This window comes from Kogia breviceps, chromosome 6, assembly GCF_026419965.1.
Source record: "Kogia breviceps isolate mKogBre1 chromosome 6, mKogBre1 haplotype 1, whole genome shotgun sequence".
NCBI lineage: Eukaryota > Metazoa > Chordata > Mammalia > Artiodactyla > Physeteridae > Kogia > Kogia breviceps.
This window is the reverse complement of record NC_081315.1, coordinates 73,307,048-73,330,212: the sequence shown is the minus strand read 5'-3', so window position 1 is coordinate 73,330,212 and position 23,165 is coordinate 73,307,048. Positions and strand designations below refer to the sequence as shown.

At 35.4% G+C, this 23,165-nt stretch overlaps 1 protein-coding gene across 4 annotated transcripts in view; it reads right to left on the bottom strand.

Annotated features, from left to right (window-relative positions):
* ATP10D (ATPase phospholipid transporting 10D (putative)) overlaps window positions 1–23,165 on the bottom strand; it is a 121,930-nt gene that overhangs the window by 55,228 nt on the left and 43,537 nt on the right. For 3 of the 4 annotated variants that reach the window (XR_010841049.1, XM_059067258.2, XM_067036044.1), the window contains exons 4-9: window positions 13,096–13,300; window positions 11,868–11,953; window positions 5,201–5,307; window positions 4,779–4,910; window positions 4,245–4,372; window positions 3,872–4,124 (exon numbers count right to left, since the gene is read on the bottom strand). Coding sequence is in view for 3 of the 4 variants with exons in the window: in XM_059067258.2 (XP_058923241.1) it covers window positions 3,872–4,124; window positions 4,245–4,372; window positions 4,779–4,910; window positions 5,201–5,307; window positions 11,868–11,953; window positions 13,096–13,300 (911 nt within the window). In the remaining variant the exon portion in view is untranslated. Of the gene's footprint in view, window positions 1–3,871; window positions 4,125–4,244; window positions 4,373–4,778; window positions 4,911–5,200; window positions 5,308–11,867; window positions 11,954–13,095; window positions 13,301–22,806; window positions 22,890–23,165 lie in introns of those variants that run through there. The other variant, XM_067036045.1, reaches the window with a different exon arrangement.

Below are 23,165 nucleotides of genomic sequence, written 5' to 3'. Positions count from 1 at the left end.
TGCATGGAATATCTTTTTCTATCCCTTCACTTTCAGTCTGTATGTGTCCCTAGGTCTGAAGTGGGTCTCTTGTAGACAGCATATATATGGGTCTTGTTTTTATATCCATTCAGCCAGCCTGTGTCTTTTGGTTGGATCATTTAATCCATCCACATTTAAGGTAATTATTGATATGTAGGTTCCTATTACCATTTTCTCAATTGTTTTGGGTTTGCTTTTGTAGGTCCTTTTCTTCTCCTGTGTTTCCCACTTAGTGAAGTTCTTTTAGCATGTGTTTTAGAGATGGTTTGGTGGTGTTGAATTCTCTTAGCTTTGCTTGTTTGTAAAGCTTTTGATTTCTCTGTCAAATCTGAATGAGATCCTTGCTAGATACCCAGCAAGAGTAGTATTGTTGTAGGTTCTTCCCTTTCATAACTTTAAATATATTGTTCCACTTCTTTCTGGCTTGCAGGGTTTCTGCTGGAGTTCCCTTGTATGTTATGTCATTTTTCCCTGGCTGCTTTTTAATAATTTTTGTCTTTAATTTTTGTCAATTTGATTACTATGTGTCTCGGCATGTTTCTCCTTTGGTTTATCCTGCCTGGGACTTTCTGCGCCTCCTGGACTTGGGTGGCTATTTCCTTTCCCATGTTAGGGAAGTTTTTGACTATATTCTCTTCAAATATTTTCTCTGGTCCTTTCTTTCTCTCTTCTCCTTCTGGGACCCCTATAATGCGAATGTTGGTGCATTTAATGTTGTCCCAGAGGTCTCTTAGGCTGTCTTCATTTCTTTTCATTCTTTTTTCTTCTGTTCCACTGCAGAGATTTCCTCCATTCTGTCCTCCAGGTCACTTATCCGTTCTTTTGCCTCAGTTATTCTGCTACTGATTCCTTCTAGTGTATTTTTCATTTCAGTCATTGTGTTGTTCATCTCTTGTTTGCTTGTTCTTTAATTCTTCTAGGTCTTTGTTAAACATTTCTTGCATCTTCTCGATCTTTGCCTCCATTCTTTTTCGAAGCTCCTGGATCATCTTCACTATCATTATTCTGAATTCTTTTTCTGGAAAGGTGCCTATCTCCACTTCATTTAGTTGTTTTTCTGAGGTTTTATCTTGTTCCTTCATCTGGGACGTAGTCCTCTGCCTTTTCATTTTGTCCATCTTTCTGTGAATGTTGTTTTCATTCCATAGGCTACAGGACTATAGTTCTTCTTGCTTCTGCTCTGGTGGGAGCTACTGATGGCTTTAAAAATTTCCTTTTTTGGCTTATCTGAAATTTTCTAAAATATTGCTTTTGTAATAAAAATGCAATTAAAAATATGAAACTGCAGAATATCATCATATCCAGTATGATTAGCTATTTTTCACACTGTATAGTGATTATATGATAAATACTCAATGTTTTATCCTTCATACACACAAATAACAACAAAAGCTGACTTAAAATATATTTACCTAAGAGAAAATATAGTATATTTTAAAAATTTGGGGCAGGGTGGATGTCTAAGTTGAACACTACTGGCAGAAATCATAATATCTGTAGTCTTAATAATAGTCATAATAATTGATAAGACTGATTTAATAAAAATATAAAACTTCTCACAAGAAGTGACACCCTAAGCAAAGTTAAGAGGCTGTGGTAGACAGAATTCTAAGATGGCTCCCAGGATTCCTGCCCTACCCCTGTGTTCACACCCTGTAGGATGGCATCTCACTACTGATTAAATTATGTTACCTGACAAAGGTTGGAAGATTTGGCAGATATAATCAAGTGTCTAGCCAGTTGAATCTGAGTTAATATAAAAGAAGACTATCCTAGGTAGGTTGACCTCATCAGGTAAAAAGAGGTGCCTCAACTTCCCTGAAGTCAGAGACTCAAAGCTAGAGATTTGGCTGGTGGCCTTGAAGAAGTGAACTGCCATGCTGTGGAGAGGCCAGATGGCAAAGGAATGGTAGGCCACCTCTATGAGCTAAGAATGGCTCTAAGCTGACAACCAGCAAGGAAGCAGGGACCTTAGTCCTACAACCTCAAGACACTGACAACTCTAAAACCAGGAAACCAAAACGAGGACCCTGAGTCGCAGATAAGATCATTGCTCCAGCCAAAACCTATATTTCAGCCAGGTGAGAGACTCAGAGAGGACGTAGCTACCTGCACCCAGACTCCTGACCCACAAAAGCTGTGAGACAGTATGTTTGTGTTATTTGAAACCATCGAATTTGTAGTAATTTGTTATCAAATTTGTAGTAATTCGTTATGTGGCAATAGAAAACTTATACAGTGATAAATGATGAACCAAGAAAGCATTAATATTTGCCATCTACAGAAGAAAAGGATAATATCAAGGTTGATACTCAAATTATTTAACAACTGGTTCAATATAAGTGCACAAATGAAAATGGACATGGGCCACAGACAACCTAGACCGGGGCACACAAGCTGAACATCAGCCCTGCCTTAATAGATAAAACCCTCCTACAGATTACTAAGAATAAGAAAAACTCATTTGTTAAATAGGAAGACATGATCACTCTACCAAGGATATTCAAATGGCCAGAAACATATAAAAAGTTAAACAGTTAAACATCTCATCACTAATCAAAGAAAAATTAAGACAATGAAGTGCTAAATATGACTACAAAAACTCACAAATTAAAAAGAATAACTTCATCCCATTATGGCTGGGTGTGAAAAATAGCTGTTATTTTTCTGGGTTATGAGAACATAAATTAGCACAATATTTTAGAGATAAATTTTGTAGGATCTATAAAAATTTTATATGTGCAAACCTCTGGATCCAGTTGCTAGACATGTATCTTATAAAAATAATTTCACAAATATGTATGTAGAGAAATGCATATTGCATGATGAATTTTATTTTGTATATCATAATTTTTAATCTTGTCTATCTCTTGCCTTAAATGCTAAGCTACATGAGATCAGGGACTCATGCCACATATTAGGAGCTCACAAAATATGTGTTGAATGAATAAGGAATGTTAATTGCAAGTACTGTTATAAAAGCAAACTAAGCTTGACCACATATAATGCAATACCATGCACTTAATGTTAAGTCACGAACTGACTTGGAAAAAGGTCCATGAAGGAATTTAAAAAAAGCAAACTGCAAAGCATTATTACAACATATTATAACTTTTAAAAGGGGAAATGTGCAAATATATATTTTCACATATACAGGAATATGCATAAAGAAAAGGATGGTTATATATTCATCAAATTATTAGTGGTGGTTAACATCTAGGTTAATTTGTTTTGGACACTTCTCATAATTACTTTCATAGGAGTACACTTACTTTTATAAATAACAAAATTAATGAAGATCAATTCTTTAAAGGAAACTTGCAATTTATATATTTACTTCCTTAGCCTCAGAAGTTCAGTTCATCTTATTTCTTCTTAAACTAGGTATTCTCAGCCAATGACCAATGAATACCTATGGGCTGAATGATGGGGTCTGGGGAAACTGTCATCCTTTTGGAATTATTTTCAAAATATTTTTCAGGGAGATGGTCCATAGAGTTTCATTAGATTCTCAAAAATATCTATAATGCAATATCATTGTCACCAAATCCAACCCCCAACCTTCTACGACTACTGGTAATTTACTTTCTTTTTAGAGAAACCATAGCAAAAAAAAAAAAGCAAAGAAAAGAAACCATGGAAGTAGACTCTTTGACTTTGACTCACTAACTCCTGACCTACTAACTTCTGACCTAACTTTTAAAGGGACAACAATGAAACAATGCGCATTTAGAGGAGTTAAATACTCAATGATTAAATATAGCACTTCTGTGCCAGAATTACCAAATCATTAAGTGTGTGCAAAAACGACCAATCTTAAGGCTGGTTTTCATAGAAACCCAACACTCACCATTTTCTTCATGGCAGTAATCAAAGCCTGCCACACTACATCTTCGAAAAACCATCTTATTCTCAGTCAGGGTTCCTGTTTTATCAGAAAAGAGGTACTGAATCTGTCCAAGATCCTCAGTGATGTTCAGGGCTCGGCACTGAACAGTAGAATCCATTTTCTCATTGTAGAAATCCACATCGCTTTGAATAAAATATATTTGTCCAAGCTTCACAATTTCAATGGAAACATAGAGAGAAATGGGAATCAAAACCTAAGAAGAGCAAAACAATTTTTTAAATGTTAAAGGTGGAAAAGAAGGGATGAAAAGCCATATAGAGCTGGATAAGTAGCAAAGATCTTAATATTCTGTGATGAGTACAACAGAAATTACCTGTAACAAAATGATCATGGTCCAAAACATATAGAATCCTCCCAACACTGGTGATATGACATGTCCATCAGGCTCAGGGATATTAAAAAAGGGTATGTTTTCATATCTGCTCAACCAGATTCCATGACCTTTCAAAAAATGCACAGACATCAAAAGGATGCTATGTATATATTATGCAAATATAGAACTTTATTCCTAAAGAGAGAGAGATAAGAGTATTGGTTTTGGTTGAACACCAACTGTTTAAGAAACAAATTCAAATGCTACACATTTTCCTGTCTCTATCTCTCTCGCTCCTTACATCTCTTCTCAGGTTGCTTTAGTACTGTGGCCATGTGTAACTGGATATAATCTGTATTAATGCTTTTCAGGTTAGAGAATGAGAGAGATGAAGATGTGAAGAAAGCAATTATGGGCAAATAAAACCTCCCTTACAAAAGTCAAACACACTCATAAATTTCATTTTGAAAATAAAATACTTTTAAATGAATATCTTGCTGAAAAGATGTCAGCAAATAATCAAATTCTACCTACCCAATGCACCAGTTAAACACATTATAACCAACAGTAGGACACAGCAGAGGACATCTGTATTTGCTCTTCTTTCTAAGTTGCTGCGTTTATACCTTGGTCCGCTGTTGTTCAGCATTGCTTTGGTTTCATGGCCTACATGGGTAACACAGTATGTGAGAAAACGTGCAAATTAAAGCCAGGTAGCAAATATCATATTTTTATATCTCACTGGCAGACAATTTAATGAAAAGTAGTTATGCAATATACTTTGTTAATTTAGCTTCTTTTTGTGATCTCTTTAGAAAAACAGAGACCAATGATTAAGGTTATCAAGACAAAATTTCCTTTCTGCTTCTAGAGATTACATTTTGAGTAAATGGAAAATGTTAACTTGCAGAAAAGCACAGAGGAGATGATGGTGAAAAGTCAGAAGTATAACCAACCTGCATAAACCACAATGCCCATGACAGCCTCTGTGTTTCTAATGGTGCATCCTCTAAGTAATAAATTCTCTTTGTTGAGACCCACACGTTCTTTGTTGGAATGTTCTCTATAAGAAAGACAGCATATCAGTTTATTTTTAAATAGCAAAAATCGGCATATAAAAATAAAAATGATTTTTGAATATTCTGGATTACAGTATGAAGTTAGGCAGTTCACAGGAAAAGATTCAAATCTCTGATGCATTTGCTTTTGTAATTTCAGTTACCCACTTTGGCTGGGGCGCAAAGACACAACAGGTTTCTAACACTGTTTTCTACCATTCATTGTCAACTTCTAGTATTGATGCTACAAAAATGAAAAATATTCCAAATAAGGAAACTATTTCCTCTAGTAGAAAACTGTATTTTGGGGTAACTTAATAGCTGATGAGGGAAAAGTTCTTGATGGGATTAGAAAATTACCATTTTTGACCCTGGTGAAATCAAGGATTACTCTTAGGCAATAATAGCCAGTAGCTAAAATCATTAGGTGGAAGGTTGGTGGGGAACTTTATAATGAAAGGATAAGGCTGACAACACCAATCTTAACATAACTACCAATGGGACAAGGGGACATCACAGGTCTCCAGCCTCCAGAAGTTCGAGGACGGGAATTGCTCATCTCCCTCGGAACCTAATCAAGCCTCTAAGAGCGCAAATCAAACTGGGGTCTGTGGCATCAGGGGAACTGTGAAGCCTTTGAAACTGTATGCAATATTTCCCTGTGTGTGTCTATATACATTTGTCATTTTCTAGGGAGAGAATTTCTTTCATCAGATTCTGAAAGTGCCTCTGGACAGTTTTCAGGAAATAAGGCCAGAAAAACATGTTAACCACCAATGCAAGGATGCAGTCAGCCAAAGCTACCAAATCTGCAGTGGTAAGCTCTATGGGCAAAATGACCTGGTCTATTCAACAAATGAGTAGAATGAGGAGGGGGAGCAAAAGGAGTGGTAGAGGCGCTCCACCCTCAGGAAGGGCACAATCAGCTCAATCCAGAATGTGGTAAATTCTACAAGCTAAATGACCCCATTTCTTGGGAGGGGAAATTGAGAGACATATCAACCAAATGCAATGTGTAGACCTTTGTTTTGATCCTGGTTAGAATATACTGACTCTAAAAATTTTTTTGAGATAACTGGAGAAATTTGAACAAAGACTAGGTATTAGATGCTGTCAAGAAATTGTTCTGAATGTAGTTAAATGTGATAATGCTGTTATGGGTGTGGGTTTTTTTTAAGTTTTTTTCTGCTGTATACTTATAGTGAGGTATTGACATTGAAACGATGTGATGTAGGTGCAGGGAAGGAAGTGGGAGGATATGTGAAACAAAGTTGGCAAAATTATGAAATAGTTAAAACTGGCTGAGGGCTCATGGGTGTTCATTACACTTTTCTTCCTAATTTTGCAGGTTTGAAACCTTCTGTAAAACAGTTTTAAAACTATCAAAGTAATTACTTGATGAAATTACTATAGTGGCAAAAATACAGGGCAAACTCATTGGAAAATTTTTTTAAATGCAACGTATTTCACATATTTTGTGAAAATGCATTGTTAATTTCAGCATTAAAATTAGTTTGTTTTTTAAGCAATACACTTCAGTCTATAAGTTGTTTCTTTTTTATTATGTATAGGAAGATTGTCATTGTATCTGCTACCCATGCTATCTAGATTACAAGGAAAAGAAAAGAAAAGTTCTTCAAAAAAGGTTTCCTACCACAAAGGAGGAAAACAGATTTGTCATTTCACTCTGCTAATTTGGAAAACACTCTAAGAGGTGTGTGTTTACATTCCTTCGTTTATATGGGTTTATGTACAACGAGCAAACCATAGGGTCATGGTCAGAACTAGCAGTGTCCTTGGGTTTAACCTAATTCTGTTTTCTGGATTTACAGATGAGGAAATTAAATCCCAACATTCACATTTCTTTGTAGCATTCACAGGCACGCATCCCAGTCTTGATTTGGTTCCTCATGAATATAGCATTTGTTATCCTTAGAACCTTTACGGAACAGATATAATATACAAAAGCACCAGTTCCAAAGTTCCTTAGTGTATTAAGATTTTTTCCCCTGGGATCCTTATTTTTCACCATTAAATAACTCTAGCTTACCATCATTACATCAAAGCCCAACTTCTATCTTGATTGCACCAAACTCTAAACATGTCCTGCACTTGATGGGTGTGTATTTGGCACTTATAGCGTGAGACTTTCAGATTCCATGTGAGACACTGACTGTCCACATAGAGCTCTCATCCGTTCAAGAGCCTATGTAATATCTACCATGCGCCCAGCACACCCACCCGGATGCTGAGGAGAGAAAAACAAACTTACACAGTCTTGGCTCCTGTGGTCTAACAGGAAGTGATTGATATAGAAATATGTAACTAATAAAAATATTATAGTTGTTATTAAAGAAATCTGATATTCAGCATACAATGTGGGCACAAATACGGAAGAAGTCAGTGCTACCTGAGAGTAAGAAGACCAGAGAAGCCATCATTCATACAGAGGGTGAGCTTGAACATATCAATTTTTGTTGATTTTAGAAAATAGGCTACACAGCAGGAAAAGGATAAGGAGCTAGTTTAGCAGATAAAAACAATTTCACAAAAAATTACTGTATCTTCCTGGGCTGACTCTACTAAATATACATGCTCTGAGTCAGATTCTATGCAGAGTTCTATATTCCAAACCACACAGTGATAGACTAAAGTTCCTATTCTTTCCTGTCTAGAAATGTGCCAGAAGCAAGACTGACCTTGTCAGGGGAGTCAGCATTCCCAGTAAGAGGCTGTACAAACCTCAGCACCTGAGGTCCAGGTCAAAAATGTCAGCCCTTAAATCTGACATTTACAAGAGGAAATTCTGTAAATAGTCAGCAGCTGGAGAAAATAACACTAGAAAATGACTCATCCTAAGAGATGGCTTATGAGCACGTTTCTGATGACATGAACATCTGCTAACGTCTCTTTATCATCTCGCCTCTTTATGATCTATTATACTGCTCACCTACCCTCCAAACACACTTAAACCACTTAACACTCCACAAATGCACTGTAGTCTCAGGCCTCTACACCATTACCTGTGTTGCTCCCTTAACCTGGAATGTCAGCCTTTCTTTGCATTTAGTTGCCTGCCTGGTATCTTCTTATTCTTGATGATTTAATTCTAGCATTACCTCTTTACCTGGACCAAGCTTATTCCCTTTTCCCATTGCATAGCTTCCTGTGCCTGCCCTAACACCTGTCTGTATCAGGTGCTACTTAAAGATGCTACCACGATGTTCTAAACTTCCTTCCATGATAACTCCAACATTTTAAACAACTTGACTAAGGAATAACTAACAAGAATCATATACATATACTGTACATATTTAAAGTGTAAAACTTGAAGTTTTGACGTTTCCCCTGCGAAACCATTGCTACAATCAGGAAAATGAACATATCCATTATTCCCCAAAGTTTCCTTATGTCTTTCTGCACACTTTCCTTCCTACCTCCCCCAACCCAGGCACCCGCTCATCTACTTTCTATCACTATAAATTAGCTTCTTTTTTGAGAGACTGTATAAATCAAATCATATAGTATATATTCTTTTCTGTCTGGCTTCTTTCACTCAACATTATTTTGAGATGCATCCATGTTGTTCCATGTACCACTAGTGAATTCTTTTTGCTGCAGAGTAGTATGCATTGTATGGATATACCATTTGTTTACCTATTTATCTGTTGATGGACACTTGGGTTGTTTCTAATTGGGGCTATTACCAATAAAGCTGCTTTGAATGTTTGTGTACAGGTCAGTATATGGATAAATGTTTTCTCTTGGGTAACAGGAGTGGAAAAACCAGATCACACGGTAGGTGTGAATTTAACTTTTTAGGAAATTTCCAAACTATTTGCTAAAGTGGCTGTACCCATTTCCACTCCTACCAGCAGTACATGAGAGTTCCAGTTTCTCTACATCCTTGTGAAAAGCTGGTATAGTCAGTTCTTTTAATTTAGCAGTTGTAGCTCTGTGATTTTAATTTGTATCTTTTCACACAGATATTTGTCATCCATGTATCTTCTTTGGTGGAGTGTCTGTTCAATTTTTTTGATCATTTAAAAAACTATTGTTTGTTTACTTATTACTGAGTTTTGAGATGTCTTTCTCTATTCTAAATACAAGTCCTATATGAGAAACATGCATTGCAAATATTTTCTTCCAGTCTGTGACTTATGTTTTCATTTGCTAAGCAGTGTCATTTGAAGAGAATAGTTTCTAATTTTGATGAAGTTATTTTATTTAATTATTTTTGTCCTTTTATCGATTGTGCTTTTGGTGTTATAGCTAAGAAATCTTTGGCTAACACAAGATACCAAAGATTTCCCTTATGTTTTCTTCTAGGAGTTTTATAATTTCAGGTTTACATTTAAGTAAGTACAGGATCCATTTTTAGTTAATCTTTTTAAGTGGCGAGAGATCTAAGTTGAAGTGTTTTTTTAAAATATAGATGTATAGGGCTTCCCTGGTGGTGCAGTGGTTGGGAGTCTGCCTGCCGATGCGGGGGACGCGGGTTCGTGCCCCGGTCTGGGAGGATCCCGCATGCCGCGGAGCGGCTGGGCCTGCGCGTCCGGAGCCTGTGCTCCGCGGCGGGAGAGGCCACAACGGTGAGAGGCCCGCGTATAACAACAACAAAAAAATTTTTTTTTTTAAATATATATATAGATGTATAATTGTTGTAGCATCGTCTGTTGAAACAACTAACCTTTCTCCACTAAACTGCCTTTGCACCTTTGTCAAAATCCAGTTGCCCATTAATGCCTGGATCAATTTCTGGACTCTAACCTCTTCCACTGACCTATTGGTCTATATACCAAAAACAAAATCTGGTGGTATTAGCCCTCCAAATCTGTTCTTTTTCAAAGTTGTTTAGTTAAATGGTTCTTTCTATCTCCACATAAATTTTTAGAACTTGCCAATTTCTAAAAAAATAAAAATAAAAAATAAAACCTTGCTGGGATTTCAATTGGGATTACACTGATTCTACAGATTTGGGAAAAAAAATTGACGTACTAACAATATTGAGTCTTTCAATGCATGAACAACATATGTCTCTCCATTTAGTTATGTCTTCAGTTTATCCCAACAGTGTTCAGTGGTTTTCAGTATACAGGTCTTTCATATCTTTTGTCAGATTTATTCTTAAGTATTTCATTTTTTCTGATGCTATTATAAATTGATTTTTAAAGTTTCCATATCTGATTGTTCATTGCTAGTGTATAGAAATACAATTAATTTTTGTATATTGATCTTGTTTCCTACAATATTGCTAAACTCAGTTATTAATTCTAGTAGCTTTTTTTGTAGATTTCATCAGGTTTTCTACAAAGACCATCACACCATCTATGAATAAAAGACAGTTTTACTTCTTTATTACTTGATGCTTTTATTTCATTTTCTTTACATTAGCTAGGCTCTCCAGTACAATCTTGAATAAAAGTGGTGAGAGACAATATCCATGTCTTGCTCCTGATCTTAGGGGAAAAATGCTTACTTAGTCTTTCACTATTAAGTCTGATGCTAGCTGTATGGTTTTTATAGATGCTTTTCATCAGGTTGAGAAAGTTCCCTTCTATTTCCAGTTTGCAAAAACAGAAGTTAGATTTTGTCAAATGCTTTTTCTATATCCATGAGATGGTTGCCTGGTATTTCTTTTTCACTTGTTAATTATCGTTTGTTAATATGGTGAATTACATTGTTTGATCTTCTAATGTTAAGCCAATCTTGCATTTCCAGTATAAGACCTACTGAGTCATTATGTAAAAACCTTTTTATATATTGTTGGATTTGATTTGCTATAATTTGTGTAAATTTTTTTGCATCTATGTTCATGAGGGATATTAATCTTCCCTTAAATGTCTTTGTATTCTTTTGGTATCAGGGTAATCGTATCAGGGTAATTCTGGTCTCAAAAAATGATTTAGCAACTTTTTTCTTCTCTGCCACTTCCTCACAAGATCACCACTATGAAGTAGGTCTAACTAACTCCTCTTAAAAATTAGGAAGGATAAAAAAAGTAACTTGGCTCAAAAAATAAAGCACTTAAGTGGCACAAGCCAGCCTGAATCAGATAAGACCCTAAATTCTAGATGCCCATGGAAAGGGATGTAGATGCCATAGGAAGCCTCCAGAATGAACACTGTTGTGGATTCCCATACTTTTTCTTAGATGTGTTTTAAAGTCATTGGCTGACTTTTACCAACTGAATTGTCCACCTACTCTAATTCTAATAGGATAGAAGGACACCATCATCCTATCATGTCACTTAAGCTGCCATGTCTGTCCAAACATTTCCTTCCAAATAACTAACATGTCTTGGGCTTAACATGGAGCTCATGTTAAGTCATTCACATACCACTGAAAAAGAGTCTAGGATTATTTTAAGAACAAGGTTTTGTTGTTTTAAAAATATACATAGGTAAATATCAAATAATTAAAATAAGCCAAATTTAAAGGTGGCTTAACTTACAGCCTTTAGTGATTTAACTTGGTATAAGTACACAAAAGGTTTTTTGAGTTCAGCATAATTGCAACATACAATCCCACTCACACCCACAAAGGTAAGTCATGTATCACTCACAGGAAGCCTCGGAATCTGTTGAGGTCATTGTTTGGACTTTCACATTCTATCCTACTGGAGAATTTCTCAGGATCAATTTCAGAGTCCTAAAAATATATATATATTTATTTATTTATTTATTTTAAATCACCAAACAAAAATTCAAGGTTAAATCTTGAGATTTAAGTGTTTATCCTTTCACCAATTGTTAAGATAAAACGAAGGCATGCTTGTCACAAAATTTGTCACAAGTTGCCCAAATGAAGGAAAGTATAGGGATAATTATAAATGAATAAATGAGATCAGAATGGTCCCAGAGCATTAATAAATATCTTCAAGTGATGGGAATGTATGAGTCATATACTGGAATCCATGCAGAACTCCCTGCAGGAGAGAGCTTCTCCTCCTACAGTGCACACTCTTTTATCTGGAAGACACTGAAAAGCTGAAAATACTTCTGTTGTTGTTCCTTAACCATATACGTAGCTTCTGAGATTACATGTGTATTTATATATACATATACACACACATATATGTATACATATGAGTACTCTGAGCACGTATGCATTTGATCTCAGCAAATTTTATTTAAAAAATTAAAATATGCTAAATATCAATATGTCACAAAATTCTCTAATAGATAAATATCATCATTTCCATGTTAAGATAAAGAAACTGAGGCATAAAGTGGTTAAGTAACATAGTAATTAAATGGCAGATCTGGGATTAATTCAAACTCGTGTTAATATAACTTCAAAGGTCTTGTTTCCCTCACCACAGCATGGTGAAGGGTCAGAGGTCTGTGGCATGAAAAGTTACAAATTTCTTAAAAGGCCTTGGTATATAAGTAATTACAGATTTTAGGAACAATGACCGATTGATATCTCCAGCTTCAATCAGATATAACATATAAAAATCTAAGTTTAAGAAAAATAAGTTAGAAGTGGATTGTTTCTATTGCAAAAGAATTTTCCAAATTGCAAAATTTGTTGGGTTTCTTAAATTCAGTTCCCAGAAATATATGATTGTCAGACTGAAATGTCTAAACTCCGAAGTCATTAAATCCTATTATCTATAAAATATAGCACACCTCTACTGATATCTGGAACTGAATTAAGCTCTCTAGAATTCCATTTTGTAAAGGTAAAAATGAGTTTTAAAAATCTCTTTATCGGTACATGTGAAAATGAGCTCAGTCATCTTCTGAAAAGAAAATGTTTATGTCACCAATGGAGAACACATTATTTACCAGCTTTGTGTATCCCCGAACCACCTGCCTCTGTTTTAAATTGCTCTCTCCATCAAGACCGGAAGTCTCAATGTGACAGATTCCATCTGGATCAGTGGAAAAGAGTAAAACCATATCTGCAGGAATGACCTCGTTACAGGAAAGGCAAATAAAGTCCCCAACAGTAACATCTTTCCAGCATCTGTCAACATATTTTTTCTCTTTCCTAAAATAGAAAAAAAAAAAAAAAGTTTAAAAAGAATCTCAAGCCAAAAACACACATAATAGTTTTTTTTTTAATTTTAGTATATAATTTAAAGTGTTAGGGTGAATTTTAATCTGTTAAACGCTAAAAGGGGAAGCCAGAGAATTGGCAAAACTTAAATTCTGCAACTTGCTTCACCTGAAAATTTAGTTACTAAGCTGCCAAAACATCAATTCTCTTTTCCTGTGAGATTTTGAACCACTACGCTATTTGAGTAGTTCTTAAATAAAATTAAAATTAACATTGGATGGGTTTATTCATATATGAAGCAATTCCTGAGTGCTATCCTGTGGTCAGGTATCAAGGATCTAAAAATGCCCAAGACACATTATCTGCTCTCAAGAGAGCTTCCTATCTGGCAGATAGGATGGAAAAATTAAAGAAAACCCAAAAGAGATGAAATAAATACCTAGACACAACACTTTAAAAATCATTATACCACCAGATTAACACCCTTAATTATCATTTAATTGAAATACTGGTTAAAGTAGTCCTGTGTTGGCTGCATTTGATCCCTAGAAAGGAGAATGCCAAATTTTAACTCTTTTCAAAAGTGTTGTTTTCCCAATCTATATATTCAATTCTTTTTAAAGGAAAGGCACATGAACTGAGGTTGACCTGCCATAAATGCCCTGATTTATGTTAAAGTTTTTGCCAAACTTCTCATGCCTTTTCATACCAATGGCATGAATTAAGCTCCACAAAGCATTGTCCTTAGAGAAGAATTAGGACATTTGTATCATAGACTATTATATAACTAGTTAAGCAGCATTTCATACACAATACTGCCAACAAATGTTAGGAAGGTCTGTCTCATCCCCCTATCACCTCCCAAATATCTGCAAAGAACTAGTATTTGTCATAAAAATGCACTTATTTTATAAGTAAAGATTTATTTTCTATTACATTTTTGGAGTTCAATATTCAAATTCATTGTCGAAGAAGGCTGGGAGATAGTTATATTCTAAGCTATATGACATAATATTAAAAATGAATGAATCGTATTAAATAGAAATGCTACCTTAAGCCAATACTTGCATAACTTCTGCTGTACAGAATTACATTGGTTATTTCAAGAAATACTTAGCTCAAAGGGCTACCTAAGAAGAACATTTTCAGGACATATTGTCCCAAAATATCTTATGTACCAGGTTGAATCCAACTAAAAGGATTCCTTATTTACCTAAAGAGTTTGTTAGTTTATCAAGAAAGGTAAGCCAATGGTTTGTTATAACAATTTTTTTCTAGTATACACCAGTTTACTCTCCCATGGCGGGAAGTAACAGAGAGAAGACCAAAAAGGTAGGCAGGAGTCATATATGTGTGTGTGTATATATATATATATATATATATATATATATATATATATATATATATATATATATAAACATCTTTATTGGAGTATAATTGCTTTACAATGGTGTGTTAGTTTCTGCTTTATAACAAAGTGAATCAGCTATACATACACATATATCCCCATATCTCCTCCCTCTTGCATCTCCCTCCCACCCTCCCTATCCCACCCCTCTAGGTGGTCACAAAGCACCGAGCTGATCTTCCTGTGCTATGCAGCTGCTTCCCACTAGCTATCTATTTTACATTTGGTAGTATGTATATGTCCATGCCACCCTCTCACTTCATCCCAGCTTACCCTTCCCCCTCCCCGTGTCCTCAAGTCTATTCTCTGTGTCTTCATTCCTGTCCTGCCTCTAGGTTCTTCATAACGTTTTTTTTTTTTTTAAGATTCCATATATATGTGTCAGCATACAGTATTTGTTTTTCTCTTTCTGACTTACTTCACTCTTTATGACAGACCCTAGGTCCATCCACCTCACTACAAATAACTCAATTTCCTTTCTCTTTATGGCTGAGTAATAGTGTATTATATATATGTGCCACATCTTCTTTATCCATTCATCTGTCGATGGACACTTAGGTTGCTTCCATGTCCTGGCTATTGTAAATAGAGCTGCAGTGAACATTTTGGTACATGACTCTTTTTGAATTATGGTTTTCTCAGGGTATGTGCCCAGTAGTGGGATTGCTGGGTCGTATGGTAGTTCTATTTTTAGTTATTTAAGGAACCCAGGAGTCATATATTGAAGGTTCAGTCTTACTGCCATTCCTAGGAGTAGGGATTTCATTCCATAGAAAATGGATATTCACTAAAGGTTCACAGAATGATATGATTCTATTTCTACCTGCTAAGTCCTGCTACAGAGTAATGGATGAATTGTTGGGTGGCAGGCTGGTTAGAAATAGGAATGGCAAGGAACCAATGGAAAGTTATTGAAAAAATTCAGGGGAGGGATAAAGATGGTTAGAATTAAGGCAGCAAAAAGGATGGATGAAAGGAGATTAAATCAAGACATATTTGGGTACTAGAGACAAGTATTCTGACTTATTACATGCAAAGTTATCAAAGGTGACACTATGGTATCTAACTTGTATGGTGAGTGGTGCCTTTCACCATGTCCCAGATTACAGAAGCACTGATTGCATCATGGTGAAGATAATAAATTTGTTTTGGAAAGTTTTTATTTGAAGTGAGATATAAAATTGAAGATATAAAATTGAGGTCCAGCATTTTGATGGTTTTGATCAGAAGTTCATGAGTAGAAATATAAACTTGCAAGTCCTAGGTACATAGAGGGCAGCTGACACAAGGTAACGATCCAAGAGGAAATGTCAGAGAAATCAAAGAAGGAGGAAATTTCAAAAAGGGAGCCATCAGAGTAACAAAAGCCACAAAGGGGTCATGCCTGTGATATGTGGTTATTAGAATGTCTGCTACCAAGTTGACAGCATGAAACTGTTGATGCGGAGAGTGAAGAAGAAACTGAGACCTCCAGTGAATTAAGGCATAACTGGAAGTTGAAGAAGTAGAATATTTCATGAAGTTTAGCCCTGAAAGGAATAAAGGGTGAAAGCAGCCACTGCAAGGGAAGGTAAGGCAAAGGACAGTAAGGATGAAAGAACTGGGCATGCACATAGCATGCAGGGAAGAAGCCCATGGAGAAGGCAAGGTACAAGAGAGGACAGAGCTGGGGGGTGCTGTTTGAGGCTATGGAGAAGTAACAAGGAATGGAATTAAGAATGCAGATGAAAGAATTACTATTACAAGGCAGGGAGTCACCTTTTCATGTAAAGTCAGAAGAAAGTAGGTGAAGATGTAGATGATGTAAGAAAGAACTGAAGTACCTAATTCATGCTTAATGACCTCTACTTTTTCTATGAAGAAAGCTATAAGAAAATTTGCTGAGAATTTGTCAAAGTAGGGAGAGAAGACAGATTTGATATTAGGGTTAAGGATTTTATTTTTCTTTCAAACATAAGAAACAGATTGCCTCTAAGGGACAAGTTTATTTACTCTACATTGGAACAAAATTCAAATGAGGTCAATTTTACAATTAAATTAACTTCACTCTTCCCTATTTGGAGTCCATACTAGGATTTTTTTTAAAGTAGCTAATTTTCCCAATAGGTAGCTAGTTCAGGTCAATGAAACACATACTGATCTTAATTTATGTGAGTTACCATGTCAGGTGCTAAGAATACAAAAGTGACTAAGATATGGTAATCTCCCTATGGAAGTTATGGTCAAAATTTGAAAAAGTGACACAAACAGCAATTTTATAAGAGAGGTATGCACAGGTTATTATGGGAGCAAACAGCTGGGACATTTAGCTCTGGAGGAGGTGAGTCTTACAGGATGATCTAGAGTGAGGTGGGACAGTGTATCAGTCAGAGTGAGAGTGGAGGCACAGTGCCATAGGGCATGGGAGAGCATGATGTTTGAAACTACAAGCTAAGTGACAATGCTCGTTGCCAATTTTAACTAGCTTTGAGAATTTTTAATTGTGGTAGACTCAACATGAGGTTATATTTCCTTCTCGGATATAGAATTAAAAGTAGTAAAAGAACTTTCTCCTTCTTCCACAGCCTAAATGTACAACTAGAATTTCTTGTATCTACTTGGTTATTTGTGCTTCTGTAATTACTCTCATTGGTCAGGATATAGCACTTATAAGCCATTCTTCAGGCAAACTTCTAGACCCATTTTGCTTCTTTAAGAATGCAATGTCACACAGCTTTTATGTCAATACACAATCACTGGGGAAAGTTGGGAAGAATACACTGGACTATTAATAGTGATTCCACTGGGGTGAAGGTTGGAAGAAGAGAGGTGGAAAGACAGAAAACGTGGACTTCTACTTCCTACTTTAACAAATTGAAAGAGTGGGATTATGAATGAGTTTTTCTTTTTGATGTTCTTTAGTATTTTTCCAATAAAACACTAAAAACAGTTTATAAAAAGCAAATACTGAATAATCATTGGACACAAGAGCAGCTAAAATTTACTGCATGCTTTATATTCATCAATTCATTTAATTTTTATAACAGTGTTATGTGGGTGGTACGATGAATGCACTATGCCCCACTCCCCCACCTCTTAGAAATGAGAAAAACTGACTTTGACAGGTTAAGTCACTAGCTCCAGGTCACACAGTTCCTAGTATTCCTGGGATTTGAAACAAGGCAGGTAGCTCCAGAGTCCATCTCTCAAATACTAGACTTTACTTCCAGCTATAGTAACTTACCAATGACCACCAAACAAAACATGGTTTAATTGTGTATTAGAAAGTGAATTTCAAGAACCACTGCTTTGGAAAATGTCACACATCAATAAGGTTAATATCTTAGAAGGCCACTGATATTTAGTCTCATTTCAAGAATCATGAAATTCTATGAATTTATGAGATAATTCTAAAATATTAACATTAACTAGTATTTTTAAACTCCTAACACCAACAATATGGTGATTGTTAAAGATCAGAAACCAGTGTAAGTTTCTGGAGGGCAGGCATTTTATCTGTTTTTTGTTTAAACCTCTAAATATCTCAGTGCCTACAACACAGTAGGCACTTAAATTTGCTGGATGATTAATAGTTTTATTTTCAGCACACTTCTATTATCCTTGAAGTAAACCTTAAAACCTTACAAATGGCTGCCATTTTAAAGGCAATCTTAAGTCAGGTTTTGGATAATAGTTCATCCTAATGTAATTGAGGTGTAATAGGGTTTAAATGTTGAATTTCTATTCTAGCATTTGTTATTTCCCTATGATACTTTCGCAAAGAAAATTAAGCACCTTGTGAAAGACCACGTTATTACAAATAAGAACCAAATTATCTGCATAGAAATGTTAATATGCTTCTTCCAGAAGCTTGCAAGATTTAATAGCTGCATACTTTCAACTTAATTTTACTGAGAAATAATTTGTCCTCTAAAGTAATTTCTTTGTATTTAATAGGAATTTAAGTTAGTACATTAACTTAAATCAACAAGACATGTTCTTAGAGCCCACGTTTATATCTTTATATCCCTATAATTTGTTCCGAGAACAAGAGAGGAAGGGTCAGAATGTAAGCATTATTTCTTCTACACCAAACAAAAGCAAATTACATAGAATATAATAAAAAGACATAAAGAGCTACCCAATTCTATTATGAAATGCAATCATAAAGTGATATCTTGGACTAGACCTTAAACAATTGAAAAGAATATTGCATCTCATCTTTAAGTTTATATGCAAATCATCTAAAACAGATCCAAACTATGTCTAAAGGGACCCCTGAGAAAAAAATTATACCAGGTTCCCCATTAGGATATTTCAGTATTTATAAAATCATACGTTTTAACAAGTTCTCAAATATTAATTAAATGACTTGATCATGTGACAAACTCTAGCTTATAGTCATTATTAACTTATAATAATCATAATAGCTAACCTTTACTTAGCACTTGAAAGGGTTAGGTACTATGCTTAATGTTTTATACTACTTTATTCATAATGAAGGGAACTGGAGTTTAGCTAGTTTACATAATTTGCCCAAGGCTACACAGCTACTAAGTGAAGATATCAGGATTAGAACTTTTTAGAATAAGCTAAAAAAGCAAACAAACACACAGTAGCAACTCTAAACTATCACTAAAAATCAGCAATTATTTATGTACAAGAATTTGTATTTAAAAATACATGTAAGTATTCTTTCCATTTGCTAAATTTGGCATTAGCTGAGCAATCTTAAAATTGGTGAAAATATGGATTTTGTTCATCATATAATCACTGTAAAATCCTATTTCCTACAGCTATTTTTTGAAGGCAGAGACTATATGAACATTTCACCTCTCTATCTCTGGCACATAATAAGCATTTAAATGTCATCAAATGATTCACAGCACTGTTTCAGTAAAGTGCTCTATGACTTTAAAATAAAAACCATGAACTATTTTTTCATTTTTTCTATACATCAATTTTTCTGGTTCCCTTTAGATTAGACATGAGTATAAGAAAAAAAAAGAGAACTAATTTTTCCTTATTTAAGTACAGTTCACATCAAAAGAGAAAAGAGAAAAAAGTTATTTCGTTTTCTATAATAGGTCTTTAAAATCAATTTGGGGAAAGCCACTGAAGAATTCTAATAATGAACAAAATTCAGAATCCTACAGGTTTTGGCTTAAATAGCACCTCTTCAGAGAAGTCTTCTTCCCTAATCATTGTCTCATGTAACACTGAAGATAAATTTCCACTATCAGGACAAGGCTTTGAGTTATTGTCCTCCCAAAACAACAACAAAAAAATTATGCCATCTGGTTGAACTCTTGGTCAGTCAAGTGAACTTAAATTTGTTCAGAATATACTTCTGTTTATTATAAAACTAAACTTTTAAACTTAGATATCATTTATTCTGACTTGGAAACTAGAATAGAACAGAATCTCTAGTCTGACAAATTTAGAATTAGTGTCTTATGAAAGTTGAGTCTATATCAGAGCACTGAAATCAACCCAAGAAATATGCCAAATGCTCTGAGATCTCAGAATAGTGACAGCATCTGTCCAATGGAGCCTCTGAAGTCTTTCCAAAGGCTGAAACAGGTGCCTACCTTTGGGCTCAAAGCTCAGTCTTTTAGCTCTTCACATTTTCTCCCTTGAGGATTTACGTCAAACTCCTAACTCATGAAGGGACTGATGACTTTGAAATTTCTCTCTGTAGCTTTTCCTTCCTTTGAGAACTTCTGTAATATGTGTGCCCTATTTGCCCACTGGGCATTTCCACTTAGATGCCTGTCTTACTATCATTTACAGTTCACTCTACCTGAGATGAATTTAATGCTCCCTGTTTCTATTGGTGGTACTTTTATCCTCCAAAGCAGAAAAAATAAAATAAAATCACAAAAGTTCACCAAATTCCATTGGGTTCTTCTTCACAGTATCTCTTCTATGAATCCCCTCCTGTACTTAGCATCTACTCCCAGTAGTACCCTGGATTGATTAGTAGAGGCAGATCTATACAGAAGCCATTCCCATGACCTGAGAGGACCAATCCTCCTAAAGCTCAACCATGTTACTTCTTAACTCAAAAGATGCATTCTCTACCACTAAAGGAAAATATCTGTGATGGTTAATTTTATGAGTCAATTTAACTGGGCCACAGGATGCCCAGGTATTTGGTTCAACATTATTTCTAGGTGTGTCTGTGAGTGTTTCTGGAAGAGATTAGTGTTTGAATTGGTGAACTGAGTAAAGCAGATGGCCCTCCCCAGTGTGTGTGGGGAGGTATCATCCAATCCGTTGAGGGCCTGAATAGAACAAAAAGGTGAAGGAAGGTTGAATTCACTCTCTGCCTGACTGACTGAGCTGGGACACTGATCCGCCCTTGACACTCCTGATTCTCAGGCCTTCGGTCTCGGACTGGAATCAACACCATCGCTCTCTGGCCTTCAAACTACACTGCTGGCCTTTCTGGGACTCCAGCTTGCAGATGGAAGATAGTGGGACTCTTAGCCTCCACAATCCCATGAGCCAATTCCTTAAAATAAATCTTATTCCTATTGATTCCATTTCTCTGGATAACTCTTTTACTCATGTCTAAGCAGTATCCTGGTCATGGAGTGTCTCCAACAGTAGGCTTCAAATTCCCTCTCTAACTTTTTATTTCTGATTACTGCCCCTTTACTTGGATACTCCCCCCAGGCCAAGTTAACACACTCACTATCCTCAGAATATTCCATAAGCTTTCCAAACTCTGAAATGAAAACAAGTAACACCAAACCCTAACTTGTAAAGCAGTTAACATATTCAGAATTTCACAAATCTATTCCTAATGATGACTTTTTAAGAAGTAGATACATTTCTCATGAAAGGGAACTCCAGAGAATTAACATTATAAACTTTGTAATTTATTTTCATAAAAGCCACCCAAAGAAGGACATAAATATATTCCTTCTTGAAAAGGGAACCCTCCTACACTGTGGGTGGGAATGTAAATTGGTGCAGCCACTATGGAAAACAGTATGGAGGTTCCTTAAAAAACTAAAGACAGAGCTACCATATGATCCAGCAATCCTACTCCTGGGTGTATATCCAGAAAAAAAAAAATAATTTGAAAAGATACATGCATCCCGATGTTCATAGCAGCACTATTTATAATAGTCAAGAGATGGAAGCAACCTTAAGTATCCATCGACAGATGAATGGATAAAGAAGGTAAAGGTATACACATACACACACACATACACACACACACGAATACTATTCAGTCATAAAAAAGGAATGAAATAATGCCATTTACAGCAACATGGATGCAACTAGAAATCATACTAAGCGAAGTAAGTCAGAAAGAGACAAATACTATATGATATCACTTATATGTGGAATCTAAAATATGACACAAATGAACTTATCTATGAAACAAACAGACTCACAGACATAGAGAACAAACTTGTGGTTGCCAAGGGGGAGGGCAGTGGGGGAGGATGGATTGGGAGTTTGAGATAAGCAGATGCAAACTATTATATACAGAATGGATAGACAATAAGGTCCTACTCTATAGTGCATGGAACTATATTCAGTATCCTGTAATAAATCATCATGGAAAAGAATATACAAAAGAATGTACATACATATATCTGAATCACTTTGCTGTACAGCAGAAATTAACATTGTAAATCAACTATACTTCAGTAAAATAAATTTTAAAATATATTCCTCCTCTTTGATCTAGTAATTCCATTTCTAATTATAATGCTGAAATAATCACAGATCTTCAACACTTTTGTATAAGAATACTCACTGAAACATACATTCTCAGAATTATATAAATATGGGAAATGTTAAATTACCTTAGAGTCATATTATAGACAATGCAGCTATTAAATGTACTTTCTTGAAGGTTAAAGACATGGGAAATATTTATGGTGTACTATTAGGCTAAAAGAATTAGAATAAAATATATGTAGCATAATCCCAATTTTGTAAACCATCCCCCATGCGTTTACCCCTACCACAATATGCACACGACTTGAAGGAATACATCCCAGAGTGATAAATAACTGTCTCCGGACACTAGCATTGTAGCATTCGTAAGTGTAGTCATTAATAAACAGCAGAGTTCAAAACTCACCTTAATGGACTTTATTCTTGGCTTTCTATTTCATAAATACTGGAAATACAAGTCTCCAACAGAGCAAATGTGCTTCTGAAAAGACCTCCTATTACGAACGCCCTCTGTTGTTGCCGCAGCAGGAAGGGTTTTATAGGCTGCTGGCTTTATGCACAAAAAAGAACACACTTCTCCATTTCTCACAATTCCTTTCCTCCACAGGAAGCTCATCTCTTTTTTCATATCCCATGTTGTTTTTCCATATTCATTCATGTTTTTCTTATCCCATACTCCCTTAATCCCAAATTGTAACATCTAGGATTAAAAACTATCTGCTTGCTTTCCTTTTAATGGTTTGAAGTTTAATCCTTTCAGTGCCA